This window comes from Diabrotica virgifera, chromosome 7 (assembly GCF_917563875.1).
Source record: "Diabrotica virgifera virgifera chromosome 7, PGI_DIABVI_V3a".
In the NCBI taxonomy this organism is placed as follows: domain Eukaryota; kingdom Metazoa; phylum Arthropoda; class Insecta; order Coleoptera; family Chrysomelidae; genus Diabrotica; species Diabrotica virgifera.
This window is the reverse complement of record NC_065449.1, coordinates 80,759,679-80,779,491: the sequence shown is the minus strand read 5'-3', so window position 1 is coordinate 80,779,491 and position 19,813 is coordinate 80,759,679. Positions and strand designations below refer to the sequence as shown.

Below are 19,813 nucleotides of genomic sequence, written 5' to 3'. Positions count from 1 at the left end.
CCTCAAATGGTTTCTTTATATCGATTCGTTAAGTAAGAAACTCCCCTCAGCTTGCTATCTTGAGCTATTGTAAATTTGATTTATTTTTTAATTATCTTTACAGCAAAGAAATACAAGCGTTAAAAGAAGAAATGAATTCAAAATCCTTACAGAGATTTATGCTTTCATCAGAATTAAGGGAATCAAACGAAGAAAAACGAAAATGGAGATTAGAAGCTATGTCCAAACAACATGAACTTGACATACTTAAGAGAGAATTATCAAAAGAAACGGAAAGTAGCACAAAACAAGTACAACAAGAAAAATTAAGTTTTATAACGTCAGCGAGGAAAGATGTTAGCCGTAGTAGTACTGAGACTAAAAAAGACAGTGCTTGTGAAAAAAAATTAGAAGACAGTGTTGAAAGACTTACATTAACTGAACAGTCCCCTGACGTACAAAGGGCGTATTTAGATCTCTCGGATGACCAAAAGGTATTTTATGTAATATTTTCACTGTTTTATCTACATAATTTTGTAATTTTTATAATGGGGCATAACTCCACATTAAAAATCTATTTGATCTTCCTGCTTTCACAGATTTTTATTTAGCGTATGGTGTAACGTTACTTTAACCCTTTTCTTGACAAACCAATATAAAAATGTGGAAAGTGTGTTTTCTTTCTATTAATGCCCTTCTAGAAGTATTTAAAAATTTATGAAATATAAATTGTACCTTTAATTTATTGCTAAGTACCAAATTTGAATTACAAATTTGTTACATTTCTAAATATGCGACGATTTTTTATAATTCAATAAACAAAAAACAACTAAAATATACACTTTCTATTTATAGGATAATTGGACAATATAAAACAATCACCAAAATATAAAAAAACTCACTATTTCTTACAGAAAATTAGAAGTTACTAAAAGCAGTCAAGAACATTTTCAAAAATTACATATAGGAAAAGTCAAACGGGACAAATACATATAGGAAAAGTCAAACAATAAGGAATGCACGTATTTTTCTTGTTGCCATATTCTAAATTTGAAAAAAATATATAAGACATAATCAGATTTTTTTGACATGCTATTCATATTACAGCGATCATTTCATTGGCTAGAATTAGTGACGAGTTTATATGACGTCATATTATATTTGATGAGATTGTAAATGGTAACTGACATCTATCATAATATCGGAAGTTAAATATAATGTCAAATTATTGTTTTCAAATTATATTTTATTTATTTATTTTATATTTTAACGACAGTTTATTTTTTAACCAACTTTACTTTCCCTTCCCTATCCCTGATTGGTCGGGTAGGCTCGTAATAGTTTTGTTGTATGGTAGGTTTAGTTAGGCGTTAATTTTAAGAAAAGCTGCTGGCTAAATGAGCACGGCTCCCAAAGGTCCTATAAGAAGAAGAAAAAAATAAACAAACATCTTACATAACCTTCTATAGGAAAACGTGACTTTGACACTTATATTACAGACATTTATCTTTAATAGTTATTTTTAATAAAATAATTTTCACTCCCGAGAATTGGTGGTATCCACCCTCAGGGTAAAAGCTTAAGGTTGCACAATGTCACTTTTGTTTCTTGAGGTATCCTCTAATCACTCACCAATTTTCATGAAAATCGATGGAGGCTCACTGAAATCGAAGGCAATAGTTTATTTTTACCTTCAGTGACTGCACTATACAAAAGAAATTGCAATTCAATGATCTAAATGCGCGTATTTTGTGAGCTCTAAAATTATTAAAATATGTAGTCGCCAAATAATTAATTTAATTCATTTTAAATACAATTCTCTCTTAAGCCGGGAAGATGGGGTAGTTTTCTTGCGAAGGGGTAGTAGCTTAATAATCGAATTATGCGTGATTTAAGAGTTTATTCTTAGAGTGTATACGTTATACGAATTATATCCGCGATACGATATATTTTATTTTTTCTCAGCACTTTTCTCTTAAGTTGAATCAATTAAAGGGTTGTTTGGGGGTAAAGTTGAATCAATTAAAGGGTTGTTTGGGGGGATGAACTCAAAAATCGAAACTATATCACTTCGAAAGCTCATAAATAGCTCGTAATTCTGCCGCAAATATCGATTCCATATCCCTATTTTTAAGTAGTTAGCTGACTCAGCCCCCCCCCCAATAAAATATTAAATTCCTGCCCAGTGCAACGAGCTCAAAATTTTTAATTTGCGGAATATGAAAGCTCATAAATCGGCGCTATTTTTTTTTAAATTTTTGCAAAAAGGGGGGTAGCTCAACAGGGGTCTTTGTTTCACACTCTTAAAGACAAAGAGAAACTTTGTAGCCGGTAGTTGCTGTGGTAAATACATATGAGGAAAAATTTGTTGAATTTGGTTGCCGTCTAGTTTGTACCGGTGGGTTATGATATCCTTAATTCTATGACGTGCATGCCTAATTGTTTAACTTTTAGTTTACTTATATTTGACACATGAGCTCTGAGATAAATAATAGCAATATTCTCATTTTGTAATCTACCTTCAATTTTGTGTTCGTATGTTACACTTGAAAAAACATTGAAACTCAAATTATAAAAATACTAACGTTGTAGCATGTGTGAAATCCCCCCTTTACAATCCCCCTCAAAATTTCTCTAGCTACGCCTGGAGTAGTACTTTCCTTCTAACAATAAATTTTGCTTCTTTTGTTCACTCAAAACTAAAATTTCTACGAAGCATTAAGGAACCGTTAGCGGATATAAGGATGTTCGCTTAGCAAGAGAAAGTTGTGAGTTTCATAAATGTCTCTTCTTCCAGATGTCATTACGGACTATATTTGCCTAATACCCCTTCTTTCGCGTTCATCCCTAAAAATTGGATCTAGCTCACAAGTCAATTACAATTTCATTTTCCTTCTGTCGTCGTGTGAGAGATGTGCGCCCATGAAGTAGCGGTGAGTACAATTAATTTATTGCATTTCTTGATTCCTCTCTAATCTCTAACAAGTGGAGCATATTCTAAAAGAAATTCTTTTCTGTGGTTACAGACCCTGTCAATTCTGTTTGCTACTTAATCCTGGGTTCCGTACTACTGTTTTCTAATTCGTTGTCGACTGACGCCTGTACCTATTTCGTTGCTGGTGGTGTAGCCGTTTGCGGCATCATTCACTGCTGAGTTTTGTACGAGTATTTCATCATCCCTTTACCTGGTACCGTAATCATCACTGGAACCATTTGAGCTGCGATTTGTTTGGCAATAAAGCCGATCTTCCTGGTTTGACACGTGCCGATTCTGTAAGTAACCACTTTATTGCTGTTATTTACCTTCAACCACAAAGACCGCAGTGTTATTCATAAAAGACTATTCAAATCAATTGCCGTTAAGTAATTTACGATAGGCTATTACTCCCATCTTGAGGACAAAATAATTTATGGTGCGATACGAATTATTATTACTTTATTTTTTGTGTATTATAACTTCTTCTTCTTCAGGTGCCATCTCCGCTACGGAGGTTGGCAATCATCATAGCTATTTTAATTTTTGAGGCAGTAGCTCTAAATAGTTGTTTCGAGCTGCATCCAAACCACTCTCTCAGGTTCTTCAACCATGAAATTCGTCTTCTTCCGATGCTTCTTCTGCCATCTATCTTTCCCTGCATTATGAGTCGTAGGATGCCATACTTCTCGCCCCGCATCACATGTCCGAGATACTGTAGCTTCTTTTCTTTAATTGTAAGTTCAACTTCCTTTTCTTTACCTATTCTTCTCAGTACTTCATTGTTTGTAACTCTATCTACCCAGGAAACCCTCATAATTTTTCTATAGGTCCACATTTCAAAGGCGTTAAGTCGTCTCATTGTCTCTACATTTAACGTCCATGATTCCACTCCATAGTATAGAACACTGTAGACGTAACATTTTGTTAGGCGTACTTTAAGAGCTAATGTTAAATCTTTGCTACATAGGACCTTTTTCATTTTTATAAAATTAGAACGTGCTTTTTCGATTCTGACTTTTATTTCTGCAGTGTAGTCATTATTTTCTGTTATAAGTGTTCCTAGGTAAGTGTACTTTTTTACTCTTTCGATCTGCTGGCCCTCTACTATCAAGATTTCGTTAGTATTATGGTTGTTTTTACTAATTTTCATGAACTTCGTCTTTTTGATATTGAGAGAGAGTCCGTACTCCCTACTACACCTTACTATTTTACTCATGAGTCTTTGCAGGTCTTGTAAACTATCGGCTATTATTACTGTATCATCTGCATATCTGATGTTGTTAACTAAGACTCCATTTACTCTTATGCCGACTGTTTCATCTTCCAGAGTTTCTCGCATTACCTCTTCAGAATAAGCGTTAAATAATAGAGGTGATAGTATGCAGCCTTGCCTGACTCCTCTCTTTATTTCCATTTCTTCAGATGTTTCTTTTTCAATTCTTACTATTGCTCGCTGATTGTAATAGAGGTGTGTTATTAGTCTTAAATCTCTTTCATCTAGGTTTTTATTTTTGAAGATTTCCATGAGTCGATCATGTTTTACTTTATCAAACGCCTTATTGTAGTCTATAAAACAGACGTAAAGAGGATGGTTAACATCCAAACATCTCTGTGTCAGCACGTTGAAGGAGAATAATGCCTCTCTGGTACCCATACCATTGCGGAACCCATATTGAGTGTCACTAATATCCAGCTCCAGTTTAGAGTGTATTCTGGCGTGGATAATTTTCAATAGAATTTTCAAGGTAGGTGACATTAAGCTTATGGTTCGGTAGTCACTGCATTCTTTTGCATTCACCTTCTTTGGCAAACACACAAAGGCTGATGTCAACATTTCTCTGGGGATGATTCCTGTAGTATAGATAGCGTTGAACAGTTCTACTATTATGTCCAGGTTTTTCTCGTTGACCAACTTTATCAGCTCGCTAGGCAATTCATCTGGACCAGCAGATTTATTGGTTTTCATAGAGTTTATTGCCTGACTAACCTCTGATTTGGTTATCTCTGGGCCTACATCTCCCGTTTGGCTATCTACGGATGTACTAGCTTCTCTCTGGTCATGAAATAGTTCCTCGATATACTCTTTCCATCGTCGTAGTTTTCGTTTTGTCTCCATTATAATATTTCCATTTTTGTCGAGCAATATATTTGAGGTTCTTCTATTTCCTATTCCGGCTAGTTCTTTGACTTTTTTATGTAGGTTGAAGTTGTCATATGTGTTTTGCAGTTCTTCTATTTCTTTACATTTTTCAGAGAAGTAGGTTTCTTTAGCCTCCCTAATTTTTCTTCTTATTTGGTTTTGAAGCTGTTTATAGCGGGTCTTATTAATGGTTTTGTTTTTTCTTCTTTCATTCATCAACTCTAGAATTTCCTCCGTCATCCATTCTTCTTTCTTACATTTGGTTGTAGTAAGTACTTTCTTACTTGGTTCTAATATAGAGGTTTTGAAGAATTGCCACTGCTGTTCTACGTTGCAATAATTTCCTGGGTTTCTGTCTAGATTTGTGTTGATTTCGTGTTTCAGATTTTCTTTTGTTTCTTCTGACTTTAGTTTCTGTATGTTAAGTTTATTGTTGTTGCGGCTTTTTTGCGTCTTTTTTAGTTGAAGTTGAAACCTAGCAATAAGAAGACTGTGATCAGAGTATACGTGATTATTATATGTTATTATATGTGATTATAACTAGGTACATAATATAGAAACATTTCTTTATAAAAGAATATTGATCATTCGTTCTTTACATGTGTTCTCAAGGTTCACTAATTAATTAGTAAATGTCTTAAATACCAGCCAAAATATGTTTACAATCTTCACTTTGTCATAACTTGCCTCACTTTTCTTTTTATCAGTGCTTGAGAATATACCACTACGATTTAGTTTTTTTTTGAATATCTTTTACTAAAAATTTAAATATTTTGTTGCTACGCATTTTTATCTTATTAATATAACTGTTTCAATCAAATATTCCCCTATTTTTATTTCATTACCTTTCTTTTATTATTTATTTTGCTGCATGTACATTTGTGTTTCTCTTTCAGGTATTGTATTGTTTTTTTTTACTTTTATATGCCTGTATATGTGTTTTGATATCTAGTGATTACCGCGCGACATAAATATCCGCTATTCTCTCCTCTGTAAATCTATTTTACAACCGCGTATTATTCATATCCTATCTCCTTCGCCTCATATGTATTATCTTTTCTTGTCGTTTTAGTACCGTTTAACTTTCCCTATTCCTTATAATTCCTATCCAGCGATAGGTGGCGCCCAAAATTCTCTTCTCTTTCTCTTTCGTACCTCACCCTCTTATCTCTTATAATTGAGCCCTAGAACCCCGACCAAGACACCTCTAACCGACTGAAGCCCGAGCCCAGTGCCGTTCAATGTGTAGCCCTCCACTCTGTTGTTAAAGAGGGTACAACGTTAGTTGCTATTTCGGATGATTTTATTAAGAAAATCAATTACTCATACAGCATGTTTAGTTTTAAATTAGATATCTTCTTCTTCTTCACGTGCCATATCAGAATTATCCGACGTTGGCGATCACCATTGCTAAGGCTTCTCGATCTTCTGCAATATGGAATAGTTGTCCTGCATTTGATATCTAGAGTCCATTCACTAATGTTTTTTAACCAAGAAACTTGTTTTCTTCCTACACCTCTACGGCCCTCTATTTTGCCTTTAAGGATCAGTTGTAATATTTTATATCGACTTCCCCTCACTATATGTCCCAGATAAGACATTTTTCGATGTTTAACAGTCTTTAGCAGTTCTCTATCTTTGTTGACGTTCCTTAGTACTTCTTCATTAGTTTTTCTTGCTGTCCAGGGCATCTTCAGCATCCGTCTATGAATCCACATTTCCAATGCTTCAATTCTGTTCATAATCGATACTTTTAGCGTCCACACTTCTGCACTATACAAAAGTACGGACCAAACATAGCACTTGACCATTCTTTGCCTTAGTTCTAAACTGAGATGATTATTGCAAAGAAATGACTTCATTTTCGTAAAAATGGTTTTAGTCATTGCTATTCTACGTTTTATTTCTATGTCTGGATCTAGTTGGTCCGTTATCACAGTTCCCAGATATTTCATTTTGTGAACTTTCTCAACTTGGACTCCGTTTAATTGAAGCTTTGCATCGGGATATGGGTCACGACTAAACACTAAAAATTTGGTTTTGTTTGAGTTTATTTTAATACCCATTTCCTCTCCTACCTCGTGAATACGATCAAGCAGAATTTGGAGACCTTCAATATTATCTGACAGAATTACTGTATCGTCTGCATATCTTATCACATTAAGGTACTAGTACACTTTACAGGACCAAAAATAATCATTTTTTTCAAGAATTTTTTTCTCAGAAACTTTATTACACATGAACATAAAACTTTTTACATATTAATCTCTAACTCTTAGAGAGTAAAAAAAATATATCTTTTTTTATTTATGCACGTACACTAATATTGTAGAGGGCGCAAAAGTCGAGGCCTCGAAAAATGATGGCGGACAGTTAATCTCAGGATTGGGATATCCGAAACAAAAAAATCGTACGGCATTTGAAAAATGAAGGTTTCTTACGTGGCAATTTACCACAATTTAACCAAAAAATAAAAGATAAATATTTTTTATCCGTGAAAAACTGAACAAAAACGGGCGATTTTTTCACAAACATTTTTCAAATTTCCGTAAAATCTTTCTTTTGAGGAATTCTTCACTAACGGTGGTAAATTGTCATGTAAGAATCCTTCCTTTTTCAAATGCCTTATTTTTCTTTCAGAGATCCCAATCCCGAGATTAACTGTCCGCCATCGGAGCTACTTTTTTTCGAGGCCTCGACTTTGGCGCGCTCTACAATATTAGTGTAAGTCCACAAATAAAAAAGATATATTTTTTTTATTCTTTACAAAATAGATATTAATATGTAAAAAGTTTTATGTTCATTTTTAATAAAGGTTCTGAGAAAAAAAATCTTAAAAAAATGCTTATTTTTGGTCTTCTAAAGTGTACTAGTACCTTAAGTAGTTCTCCGTTGATTTTTATTCCATATGGCTGTCTCTCAAGTGACTTTTTAAATAACTGGTCCGAGTAAACATTAAACAATGTTGGTGACAAAATGCAACCTTGTCTGACGCCTCGTTGTATGGAGATTTCATCGGTGTAGTCATCTCCAATTTTGACCGTAGCAGTTTGATTCCAGTACAAATTTTTAATGACACGAATATTTTTGTCATCTATTCCGATATTTTTCAGTATTTGCATTAATTTTACATGCTGTACTTTATCGAATGCCTTTTCGACGTCCACGAAACATGCAAATACATATTTTCTTTGATCACGGCATTTTTGTAATAGGATGTTAAGCGCAAAAAGTGCCTCCCTAGTACCCATAGCATTTCTAAAACCAAATTGGGTATCTTCGAGATCTTCTTCGCATTTGTGTCTAATTCTGTTGTGAAGTATTCTTAGGAAAATCTTAAGAAAAAATTAAATATACATACTATAAATGGCAACACTGCGCGCCGTCAAGTACGAGACGGACGCCTCTTCCCACGCTAATGCACCTAATATTCGCCGATTCTAACTCCGTCGCCCCGTCCTCCGCCGTCATTCGTCGTAACGATAGTGGAATAAGCAATGTTGCCGATTTTAGCCAATCGCCTATATCTAATCGAAAACTAAACGTATTGTATAATATAACATATCGGGACATGTGTTTCTATTTGTTGTTAAAAAATTGTTTTAATTTTTTAGGAAAGTGACGATTTCGAAACCTCTGCACTAAGTAAAGAATACCATTGTGTTGACCACAGTGTTACAAATAGAAGAGACACAATATTAATAGATAAGGAACACAACAATAAAGAAAATAAGCCTGACAACGATGTAACTACCAATCAAGTAAGTCTTTCCCGATATATGAAAATTTTTTTAAAAGTAAAAGTAGTGGTAAGGGGTACATACTCGTATGTTATGTCAACAAAAAATTAAAAATCTTATACTAGCTGACCTGAAAGGCTTTGTCCTTTCTTAACCATATGAGACAAAAAATTAATATAATCTGGCCTGTTTTCGGAAACTAATATATGGCGTAATTTTTGAAATATCGTACCTTAGAATAGAATAGAAATATGCTTTATTGTCACTGAAAATTTTTACAATTTTATAGACAAAGCTTACATACAGTCAAAAGAAAAATAATATCAATAACAAATAACAACTACAATTTCCTAAAATTAGATAAATCGTCAATATACAGTATATAAGATATAAAAGCAACGACAAAAACAATTTATTGCAAAATTTATATAAATTGCAAATTGAACATACAACAAATAAATAAATAAATAAAATACAACATTAGGAACTGACAAGTTTAAGCTACTGCGTATGAAACATAATTTTCTTAGTTATTCATTAAGAAATTCGTCTATTGAATAGTATGGTCTTTTAGATAGATAGGCTTTTGTCACTTAACGGAACTTTGGGAAAGATGTTAGAGATTTAAGTTGTAAAGGGAGATGGTTGTAAACTTTTTTTTGGGGAATATAGTATAGATTTCTTTACTAACTCAGTGGATGGGATCGGTAAATAAATATCAAAGATTGAATTTCTGGTGGAGTAAAGATGATTGGGCCTTGCTGGAAAGACATGAGGGTGTTTACGAATTAAACAAACCGTTTCTAGAATATATAAGGATGGAAGTGTTAAAATTCCGTGATCTCTGAAGTAACTTCTGCAATGTGTAGATCTTCTGAGGCCAAACAGATATCTTATTGCTCTTTTTTGCAAATTAAAAATAACATCAAATTGAGCAGCTGTACTAGAACCCCAAAAAAGAAGACCATATCGAAGATGAGACTCGAACAACGAAAAATATGATATTTTAGAAGATGTTAAATTGAGTTCCCTTGAGACAGATCTTATTGCATAGCAAGCTGAGGCGAGTTTCTTACTTAAATAATCGATATGAACGGACCATTTGAGGTTGCTGTCTAAAAAAATACCAAGAAATTTTACAGAATCAACGGTACTGATCTGGCTGTTATTAAGGGGCAAAGGTTGAAGAGTTCCTTTATAGGATAATGTTACTGTTTTATCTACGTTAAAAGAGAGTAAATTAGAGTCAGACCAGGTCTTTATCGTCAGTAGATCCGAAGTTATAGTTTCACGAAGAGATGCAATAGTTGAGTTGTTCCAAATGATACTGGTATCATCAGCAAAAAGAAAAATTTTCCCATCGATTTTTAAATTAGTGATGTCATTTATAAAGATAAGGAACAGAAGAGGACCCAATACTGAACCTTGCGGTACTCCACATACAATGTTTTTGAGACTAGAGTCAGTATCATTTGCTCTAACTAGTTGTTTCCTATTATTCAAGTAGGATTGGAACCAATTCAAAGAAATACCTCGAATTCCATAGAAATTTAGTTTTTTAATCATGATGTCGTGATTTACACAATCAAAAGCTTTGGCATAGTCACAGAAAACAGTGGCAGTATAACGAATATTGTTTAGTGCTTGGTAAACCTCATGTAGGACAGAAAGCATGCCATCAGTGGTACATTTATTAGTTAAAAAGCCGAACTGATTTTGTGATAAAATGTTGTTATCAACGATAAATGACATAAGTCGCGTTTTAATGAGTCTCTCAACAATTTTGGAGAGTACCGGTAGTAAGGTAATAGGTCTATAGTTGCAGGCATTAGATTTTTCACCCCCCCTATGAAGAGGAATAATAATGGCTGTCTTTAGGCACTCTGGAAATTTACCTTTTTCGGAATCATTAATTAGTGAGAAGAGGATTTCCAACACATTTTCTGCGAGATTAGAGAAAATTTTTATAGATAGTCCATCAGTACTACAGGATGATTTGCTTTTGTTACTATTGATTGTTTGGATCAGTTCAGAGTTATCGATTGGTCTTAAAAATAATGAATTCGAGACTTTTCTTAAATAAGGGAGATAGGAAATAGGATCTTGTTGCGGTAAAACACTTGATGTTATATTTTTACTCACATTAACGAAGTAATCGTTTATTCAGGATTTGGAAGGGAAAATGATTGAGCTGTGTGTTTTATTTCGAAGATCGTTTATTATAGACCAAGTTTCTTTTGCAACACTTTTAGAGCTTTCCAGACGATTTTGATAATAGGCTTTTTTAGCTGATTTGATAAGTTTTAGATATGTTGTCCTGTACTTTGTTATATATTGAGTGACAGAAACATTGGTATTAGTAAATTTCTTAATGTATAGTAGTGAACGCATATTCTTGGCTGATATGCGGATACCTTTTGTAACCCAAGGTTTCGGATGTTTTGGCTTAATAGGAATTAAAGGAAATGCCTTATTGAAGATGCGGAGAAGCTTATCTAGAAAAACACTGATATTATAGTCCATGTCTATAGAAGGAAAGTGCCACTCAGAAGTTAAGCATAAATTTTGGAATTTACGAAAATTCTGGACGGAAAAAATCCTACCTAAACGTTGGATTTTTAAGGAGGGTTTGCTGAAGATGTTAAACTTCGTATAAATGTTACTTCATGATCAGATAGTCCCGCATTAATAACTGTAGAGTAGACATCAAGGGGTGAGAAATCTGAGACAATATAATCGATTGTGGTAGATGTACACTTCGCGTCAAAAAAAAAACTGGTACAACTCTTATAACCGAAAATCGTGTTTTTCAAGTTGTGTAAGTTGATCTTGTCACAAGTGTCATTCTAATTTCTAGGGCAACGTTGCCAGTTCAACGAAAATATTATATCAAACTAGGTAAAAACGGGGCTGAGCGACAGACCGCATTTTTTAATATACTAAAAACTAAAACAATGGTAATTTTCCGTCATTTCAGTTAAGTATCCATACATTGATTCGTGTTTTATTATAATTTATGAAAATATTTCAATTCAAAAATAATGATAGATTTAAATCTTGACATGACTTTAAATTATTATGTTTAATGTCAAATCAAGAGGTGTGATTGGTTTCTCGTAAATTGTAGGACAAAACTGCATTGTTGTGTAGAATAAATAAAACACACTGGAAAAATTAAAAATTTAATTTGAAATTAATACAAAATAAATGCCTTTTACAGTGAGCAAGTATGGAATTTAAATATATGTATTACAATTCGAAATATACATTTTAAACGTTATTTTTTTGTATTTAGATTTAGTGCAATTCCGTTATCTGTGATGGCAACAACGAAGTGATTCACGAACAATAATTGTCAGTCTGAACACAGGTTTACATTGGGAAAAAAAAGTGTACCAGTTTTATTTGACGCGAAGTGTACGAGTAAAAACGCCAATACAATACGCCATGTAATAAATAGTGTGATGTTACTGTCTTTTTGGTCCCAATTAATTAAAACTCTGTTGTTTGGATAACTTTATATTTACATCGTGTAAACGGTGATTCAACCATAATTGTTTACAAATACAAATCATTACCTATACCACACATTTGTACATATCAAGTACCTAATTATAACAACTCTTGAATTTACCTACACTGCATTTTTATACACGACATAATATGTAAACCTCACGTATTAATTCACGGTCAGGAGTCATTGTCTTCGAGCATGGCTAATACACTACATTATATTTTGATAAAGATATTTACAACTTAATTTATATAGGTTGTCCCAACTATATTACATCTCCCTGTTTTAAAATGAGATCTATTTCTCTTTCCCTTTTACAAAAAGGTTATGGTTACCTAATACTATTTTCAAAAATTAAATTTCCTAACTATGCTAACTAACTGTAACATGGTACATTTCAGATCAATCAATTTTTCCCTAAACATGTATATTCTTTTTCCTATTTTACACAAAAGTTCATATTTTCCCTATACTAAAACTGGTATTTTATAACCTGTTACTAGTTCACGTACTTTCACGTCGTGTCTTTTCGTCCTTTTTTTTTCGTTCACTAATTCACTTCATCAAAACAGTGTCCACAGTGAATGAAATTGATCCTAACTTTTAAATAGTCTTTTAGTGCCTATAAGCCGTAACTAATCTAATTGTAATAAAATCTCGACTTTAATACTTCCTAAGCTAAGCTAAATATTACCTAAACTTCTATTAAATGGTATATAAAAAAAATTTAACGTTACTTTACTATTTCATCTTATTATTTCAGTCTTATTTTGATTTATTTATATACGCCTTACTAACTTTAAAATATTGTACCTATAATAAAAATGTAATCTCTCTAAAACTTTTAATATGTGTCTCTAAAAAACTTCTAATAACTCTCTTGTACCTATAATAAAGATTTAATCTCTCTAAGAACTTCACTTTTTGTGTCCCTTTGCTTACTATCTACTAACACTATTGTAAGATATTGTCTATCCTTAATTCAAACACTTCCATTTTCCGCGAAAATTTAACCTGAATTCATTATATACATTTAAAAATAAGTTATTTATAGTTTACGTTACTTTAGAGAAAAAAAATTTCAACTTTAATTCTTAGACAAAAATTCAATGATTAGCTACTTATTTGCTTAGTATCTTCTTAATTTTGCTTTTTATTTTGGCATTTTTTATGTTTCTTCTTTCATTTTTCCCACATATTTTATTAAAAATTCTCTTTTTTTTCTCTTCTTCTTCTTGTCTGGTACTACAACTCATATAATTCATTTTTCTTCATATAATAGCACTTCTACAGTGTACATAATTCATCTTCATATACATATTTCATATAACAATCATATATCATTTATCTCATATATCATTTCATATAACATCATAATCATCACTTCATATACTAGCTCCGATACCTTCGTTTTACCTTAATAAAAGAGGTTTCACTCGGATGCCTTAGTTCTCCGCCAATATTAACCCGAATTTTCGCCCTGATCTGTACGCACCATTAAGGTGGTATAGTTAACTCAAAACACGAAATAGGTATTTTATGCGGTTCAAATTCTTCTAAAAATATCACAACCTCAATCTCTTGCTTTGAGGCCGTTGTTTATTCACGAATAATCATGAATAAAATAGGTACTCTCAAAACACAGAGTGGGTCTCTAATAAGCTTTCAAGCTTCTATAAATCACTTAGTACCTTCCCAATTTGACAAGAGCAGTGGGTTTCTTATTGTCTCAAGTTGTCTCATAATATTTAGCTAATACTATGGTTAGTTCTTCTTCTTATCTATATAGTTCTTCTCCAAATTCCTTATCTCGACGCATCAGGTCGGTTCGTTAAAAATAAATCTCTTGCTTATAGCAATGTTTATCAACGTATGTCATCACTAATCATTATTCATTAAAAAAATATCATTTATCACTCAAAAAATGTTAATTCAGGTTCATATCATACAAAATTTAACACAAAATCGATTAAAATGTATCTATAGAATCAATAAATATCAATAATAAAAACAACTGGCTAATAAAAATTCAATAATAGTATACATATTCGACAAAAATTCAAGAAAAAATAGCATATGCAAAAGTTAGATAAAAATATTCAAAATAAGTTTATATCTCAAACTTCGATAGAAATTTTTGGAAAAAATTCGATATTCCATAAAATATTCAAAAATAACCGTACTAAAAATCGAAATCGGATAGAGATTTTTCAAATAAATTCAATAAAGATTTAAAATTCAATAAAAATTCAAGAATAGCATATATAATAAACTTTGATAAAAATATTCTCAAAAATCACTTCATATTTCAAAATTCATAGATATTCTTAAAAAAAAAATCGATACTTCATAAATTATTCAAAAATCAGCAAAGATAAATATTCAATGTTCAATAATAATATAAAACGAGGGAAGCATTTTTAATAAAGATAGACATTCTTACTTACATTTTATCACTTTGTCTTTTTACTGGGTTTCCTGTCCATCTTCGTCCTGGTCCATCTTCGCCGTCTCCGTTTCCAAGCTGGTGCCGCCATCCCTGCTCCTTTCAGAAGACCTCCTCTAGTCTGCAGGATCGCCATGTAATAAATAGTGTGATGTTACTGTCTTTTTGGTCCCAATTAATTAAAACTCTGTTGTTTGGATAACTTTATATTTACATCGTGTAAACGGTGATTCAACCATAATTGTTTACAAATACAAATCATTACCTATACCACACATTTGTACATATCAAGTACCTAATTATAACAACTCTTGAATTTACCTACACTGCATTTTTATACACGACATAATATGTAAACCTCACGTATTAATTCACGGTCAGGAGTCATTGTCTTCGAGCATGGCTAATACACTACATTATATTTTGATAAAGATATTTACAACTTAATTTATATAGGTTGTCCCAACTATATTACAGCCATACAATAATACGAGTAAAAACGCCATTTCTATTCACACCTAACGAATACGTGTAGATATGTTGTTGGTTTTCTTCTTCTAGTGCCTATCCGTTATTGAATGTTGGCAAGCATTGTGGAAATGATAATTTTATTTGAATGGTCCCTTCTTCTTCTTATGGTGCCGTGCACCTATAGTGCGTTGGTGAATTATCTTAATATGTCTTTTGCGACATGCAAAAGTTCTCCAGTGTTAGTTATGCCTGTCCAGTTCTTTATATTTCGCAGCAACATTTGTTTGCGACCTACTCCTCTCCTGCCCTCAATCTTTCCTTGGATGAATAGTTGAGGTATTGCGTATTTTTCCCCTCTCAGGATATGGCCAGGTATCCAATTTTTCGAGCCTTGATCAAGTTTGGCGATTTTCTCTCAGCATTTGCTTTTCTTAAGACTTCCTCGTTCCTCACCCTATCTGTCCATGGTATGCCGAACATTCTTAGGTTCACATTTCGAAGGCCTCCAACTTATTATTAATGGAGAATATTTTCAAAGTCCATATCTCCATGCCGTATAACAATATGGATCATAGATAGCACTTAACCATTCTGTAACGGAGATTGAAGAAAACATTGAGGTTACAAAGTAGCGGTTTAAATGTAATTAAAGCTTGTCTTGATTGTTCGGTACGGCATTTTATTTCTTGTTGAGGATCCCATTGGTTATTCACCATAATGGCAGCTAATCTGGAAAGCTCAACGTAGGTGGCGCTTGTGTAGTTGGAGGTCACGTCAACTTAGGTCAACTATTCAAATCAATCTTTTAATTTGAGTCTTTGAATTTAATTTGAGAAAATAAAATGCCTCAATGTTGTGTTGTGCCTTTGTACTTATCGAGAATATCATGATACAGGTTTCCCAAAGATATTCTGATGAGAAAAAATTGGATTGTAGCAACAAGAAGGGATAAATATCTGCCGATAATAAATGCACGTATCTGCAATAAACATTTTGTTTAAACAGATTACGTATTGCCCCTGGATTCGACTGTAAAACATCGAATACTTCACTATAAAACTCAGATTAACGTAAATATTTTTATTTTGGTCTGAACTATAGAAATAAAATATTAAGAAGATTATTAATATAGCTTACCCTTCGATAAGGATATCGAAAGAAAATGGAAGAACTGAAACTTATTAATGAAAAGGCGCTTCAAGATATTAATCAATTACGAAATGAATTAAAGATCTCAAACGAAAGAATACAAAAATTAGAAAGAGAGGGAAGAAAAATATTGTGATTCAAGGAGTGCAGATTGACACCGATGAACCACTCTTGCTAGGGAATGAGGTAGAAAAATTCATAGAAAAGGAAATGCGAGTAAAAGTAAACATTAATGAAGCAAGAAAGCTGGGAGACAAAATATATTTGGTAGAGATGGATAGCAAGACAGAAAAGACCAAAGTAATGCAAAATAAGATGAAACTAAAATAACTGAGAGAAAGAATATACATAAATGATGATCTGACGAAGGACGGAAAGGGAAATAATGGCCAAAATAAGAAGAATTGCTAAGGAAGAGAAAATCAAAAGAAATAGCACAAAAACAGGGTACCAAAGACTGACAATAAACAATGAATTATGGAAATGGAAGAAAGAAAAGGAGCAGCTGGAAAGAATAGAGGAAGGAAGACATGGCAAAATACTAGAATTGAATGCAGTATTAGGAGACCCAACAAAGATGACCCGGCAAAGGAAACTGAAACGAAAATAGCGACGTGGAATATTAGAGGATCATCCAAGGAAGGAAAACTGAAGCATCTAGTAAACGAAGCCAAAAAAATATAAATTTGATCTTGTGGCAACAAGAGACTAAGCAACTGGGACAGGGTAGTTAGGAAATAGATATGGCTATATAAACGGTGGAGGCTGTTAGAGGGCTTCCTTTTTTCCAGTAACTCTCGCATTCCTTCTCCTTAATTCGTTTTTCAACATACAAACAGTTCAAGATCCGTATTTTTTTGCCCTAATTTATTATTTATTAAATAGTAAACAAAGACACCATATACAAACTTCACGAATTGTCAAAACGTTGACCCCCCAACTACACTAGCGCCACCATAGCTGCCATTTCCAAGTATTTGAATATTTTCATATGCTCGATTGGAGCATTATCTACTTGCAGTTGTACTCTGAGAAGTGCGCCCTTTCTTATTGCCATGCGTTTGGTTTTTACAGCATTTATCTTTCTGTTTTTCCTGCGGTATTTATTTTATTTAGCATTAACTGCATATCATGTTCATTATCTTTGATTATCACGATGTCTTCGGCGAAACGAATGTTATTTATCGGGTACCCATTGACCTTTATACCATGCTTTAAGCATTCTACACATAGAGGTTAAACAGCACAGGAGACAAAAACACCCCTGTCGCACCCCTATTAAAATTTCAAATTCATGTGTTCGTTGATTTGTTCAGTCTCACTCCTGCTTAACTTTTTGATTTTATTGCTCCCACCATTCACTTAATACTGTGCCAGATATATCTGATGGCATTCCTTCTGCCATTTTCTCATTGATAGTAAATAGTACTTCTCCAACTCGCTTTGTTATAAAATTATCATTTTTTTTTTGGTGTTAACATCTAGAGGTAATATTTCTTAATAATTTCAGCTACTTTGTTCATTAAAAGCTGTAATCCTTAAACATTGTCGACAAAAATTTTAGTATGATCTAGTTTTTTTTTTATTTTACTGTGGGTATTTATTACGTTATTTTGTAGTGTTTACATATTTTGTTTTATTTTAGGCAAAGAGAGTTACATTTGCTGTAAATACCCTATCTCCTAAAAAGACTGAAAGACGTGGAGGACGAAGAATTTTTGTAGGAAAACCAATTCATTTTAAAGACTGAAGTTAAAATTGGGCATATAGACCAGGGCGCATCTGTAAAAATATTAATACATTTGGATGTTGAGAGGTGACTCATATTTTTTTGCAGAAATTGCTTGGAAATTACTCATATAATAATATTTGAGCTATCCTCCCACTCAAAAAGGTCCATAAAGTTTTTCTGGGTAAAACATGAAGGTCCTAAGTGTAGCACAAATGGTTGAAAAACTTGTTTCTTATGGTTTTTTCGAAAATTATTGCTATTTTGCAACAAGGGTGACAATTTTTAAAATGTTTCACCAATCCTATCTTGTAGTAAATTTAATTACGCAACTTTTATGTCAGTGCAACTTTTCTCGAAAATGAATACTTCTAAAGTTATAATTCAAAAACTAATAAAAAAATCGAATTTTTCCTTTATTTTTGACATTTTGATTATTTAAACAATGTTCCGGATCTTTTTCAGTGGGAGGATAACTCAATTATTATTATATGAGTTATTTCTGCAAAAAATATGAGTCACCTCTCAATATCCATCTCAAAACAGATGCGCCCTGGACTAATACCAACTGGCTTTATTTTAATATCTAATATGTTTTATGTTTAAATTAAGATAATGGCATATTTTTTATATTTTCTGCGCATTGTTGTAAATATTTTAATGTAATAAAATGTTTAGTTTTAATCATTTTTAAATTTTAATGTCTTGATTTTACGTCACCTAAATCGTTTGACGCAACAGTTTGACTACAGAGATGATGAGTTACTAGATGCACTCAGTTTCGAGCCTTTTGCAGTATCGATACGCAGTATAATGTACATCACTCGCTAGATTGATAGAATAAGGGTTTAAATTAGAAGAGAAGGATGATTTCTATGAGCAGCTCCAAGCAACGTAAGACAATGTAAATAATAAATACAAAAGAGGTATAAAAATAGTAATTGGAGATATGAACGCCAAGGTAGTGAATGATAATACAAGGCATAAAAGTTATGGGAAAGGAAGGATTAGGAGAAAGAAATGATAATGGAAGTTATGGGATGGGAAGGATTAGGAGAAAGAAATGATAATCGAAGTCGACTAATACAGTTTTGTGGACAAAACGAGATTATAATAGGTGGCAGTTTGTTTAGGCACAAAAAGATACACAAAGAAACGTGGAGCTTTTCAGGAGGAAGATACAGAAATCAAATCGACGATGTACTGATCCAGTCAAAATGGGAAAGTTGGCTACAAGATGTTAGGAGTCTACGAGGAGGAGATGTGGGATCTGACCACATGCTAGTAGCGGCCAAAATAAAGATGAAATTCGCCAAAGACAAAAACAGGAAGATAGACAGAAAAAGAATATACAATGTTGAAGCCCTTGAACAAGAAAACACAAGAATTTAATTCATAGAAAGACTGAAAATCAACCGACCAGCAGCGCCCAAAAATGAGGAAACAGTGGAAGAAATATGGAAGAACTTTAAGGACATAATTTTAAAAACTGCAAACGAAACGATTGGGATGAAAAAAAGGGAAAACAAAAAATGGATAACCCGAGATACATTACAACTGATAGAAGAAAGAAACTCAAAGAAGAAATGTTACAAAAGGAAGCAGCCGAAGAGAGAAAAGCTCAGAAAAGAAAATACAAAGAAAAAATATAGCAGTTAAAAACAAAGT

General features: G+C 32.8%; 1 protein-coding gene across 1 annotated transcript in view; it reads left to right on the top strand.

Annotated features, from left to right (window-relative positions):
- LOC126888190 (protein Spindly-like) overlaps window positions 1-18,829 on the top strand; it is an 86,431-nt gene extending 67,602 nt beyond the window's left edge. Inside the window, exons 7-9 of the mRNA XM_050656243.1 lie at window positions 104-473; window positions 8,711-8,857; window positions 18,062-18,829. Coding sequence (XP_050512200.1) covers window positions 104-473; window positions 8,711-8,857; window positions 18,062-18,166 — 622 coding nt within the window. The 3' untranslated portion in view covers window positions 18,167-18,829. The remainder of the gene's footprint in view (window positions 1-103; window positions 474-8,710; window positions 8,858-18,061) is intronic.
- Window positions 18,830-19,813: the final 984 nt, after the last annotated feature.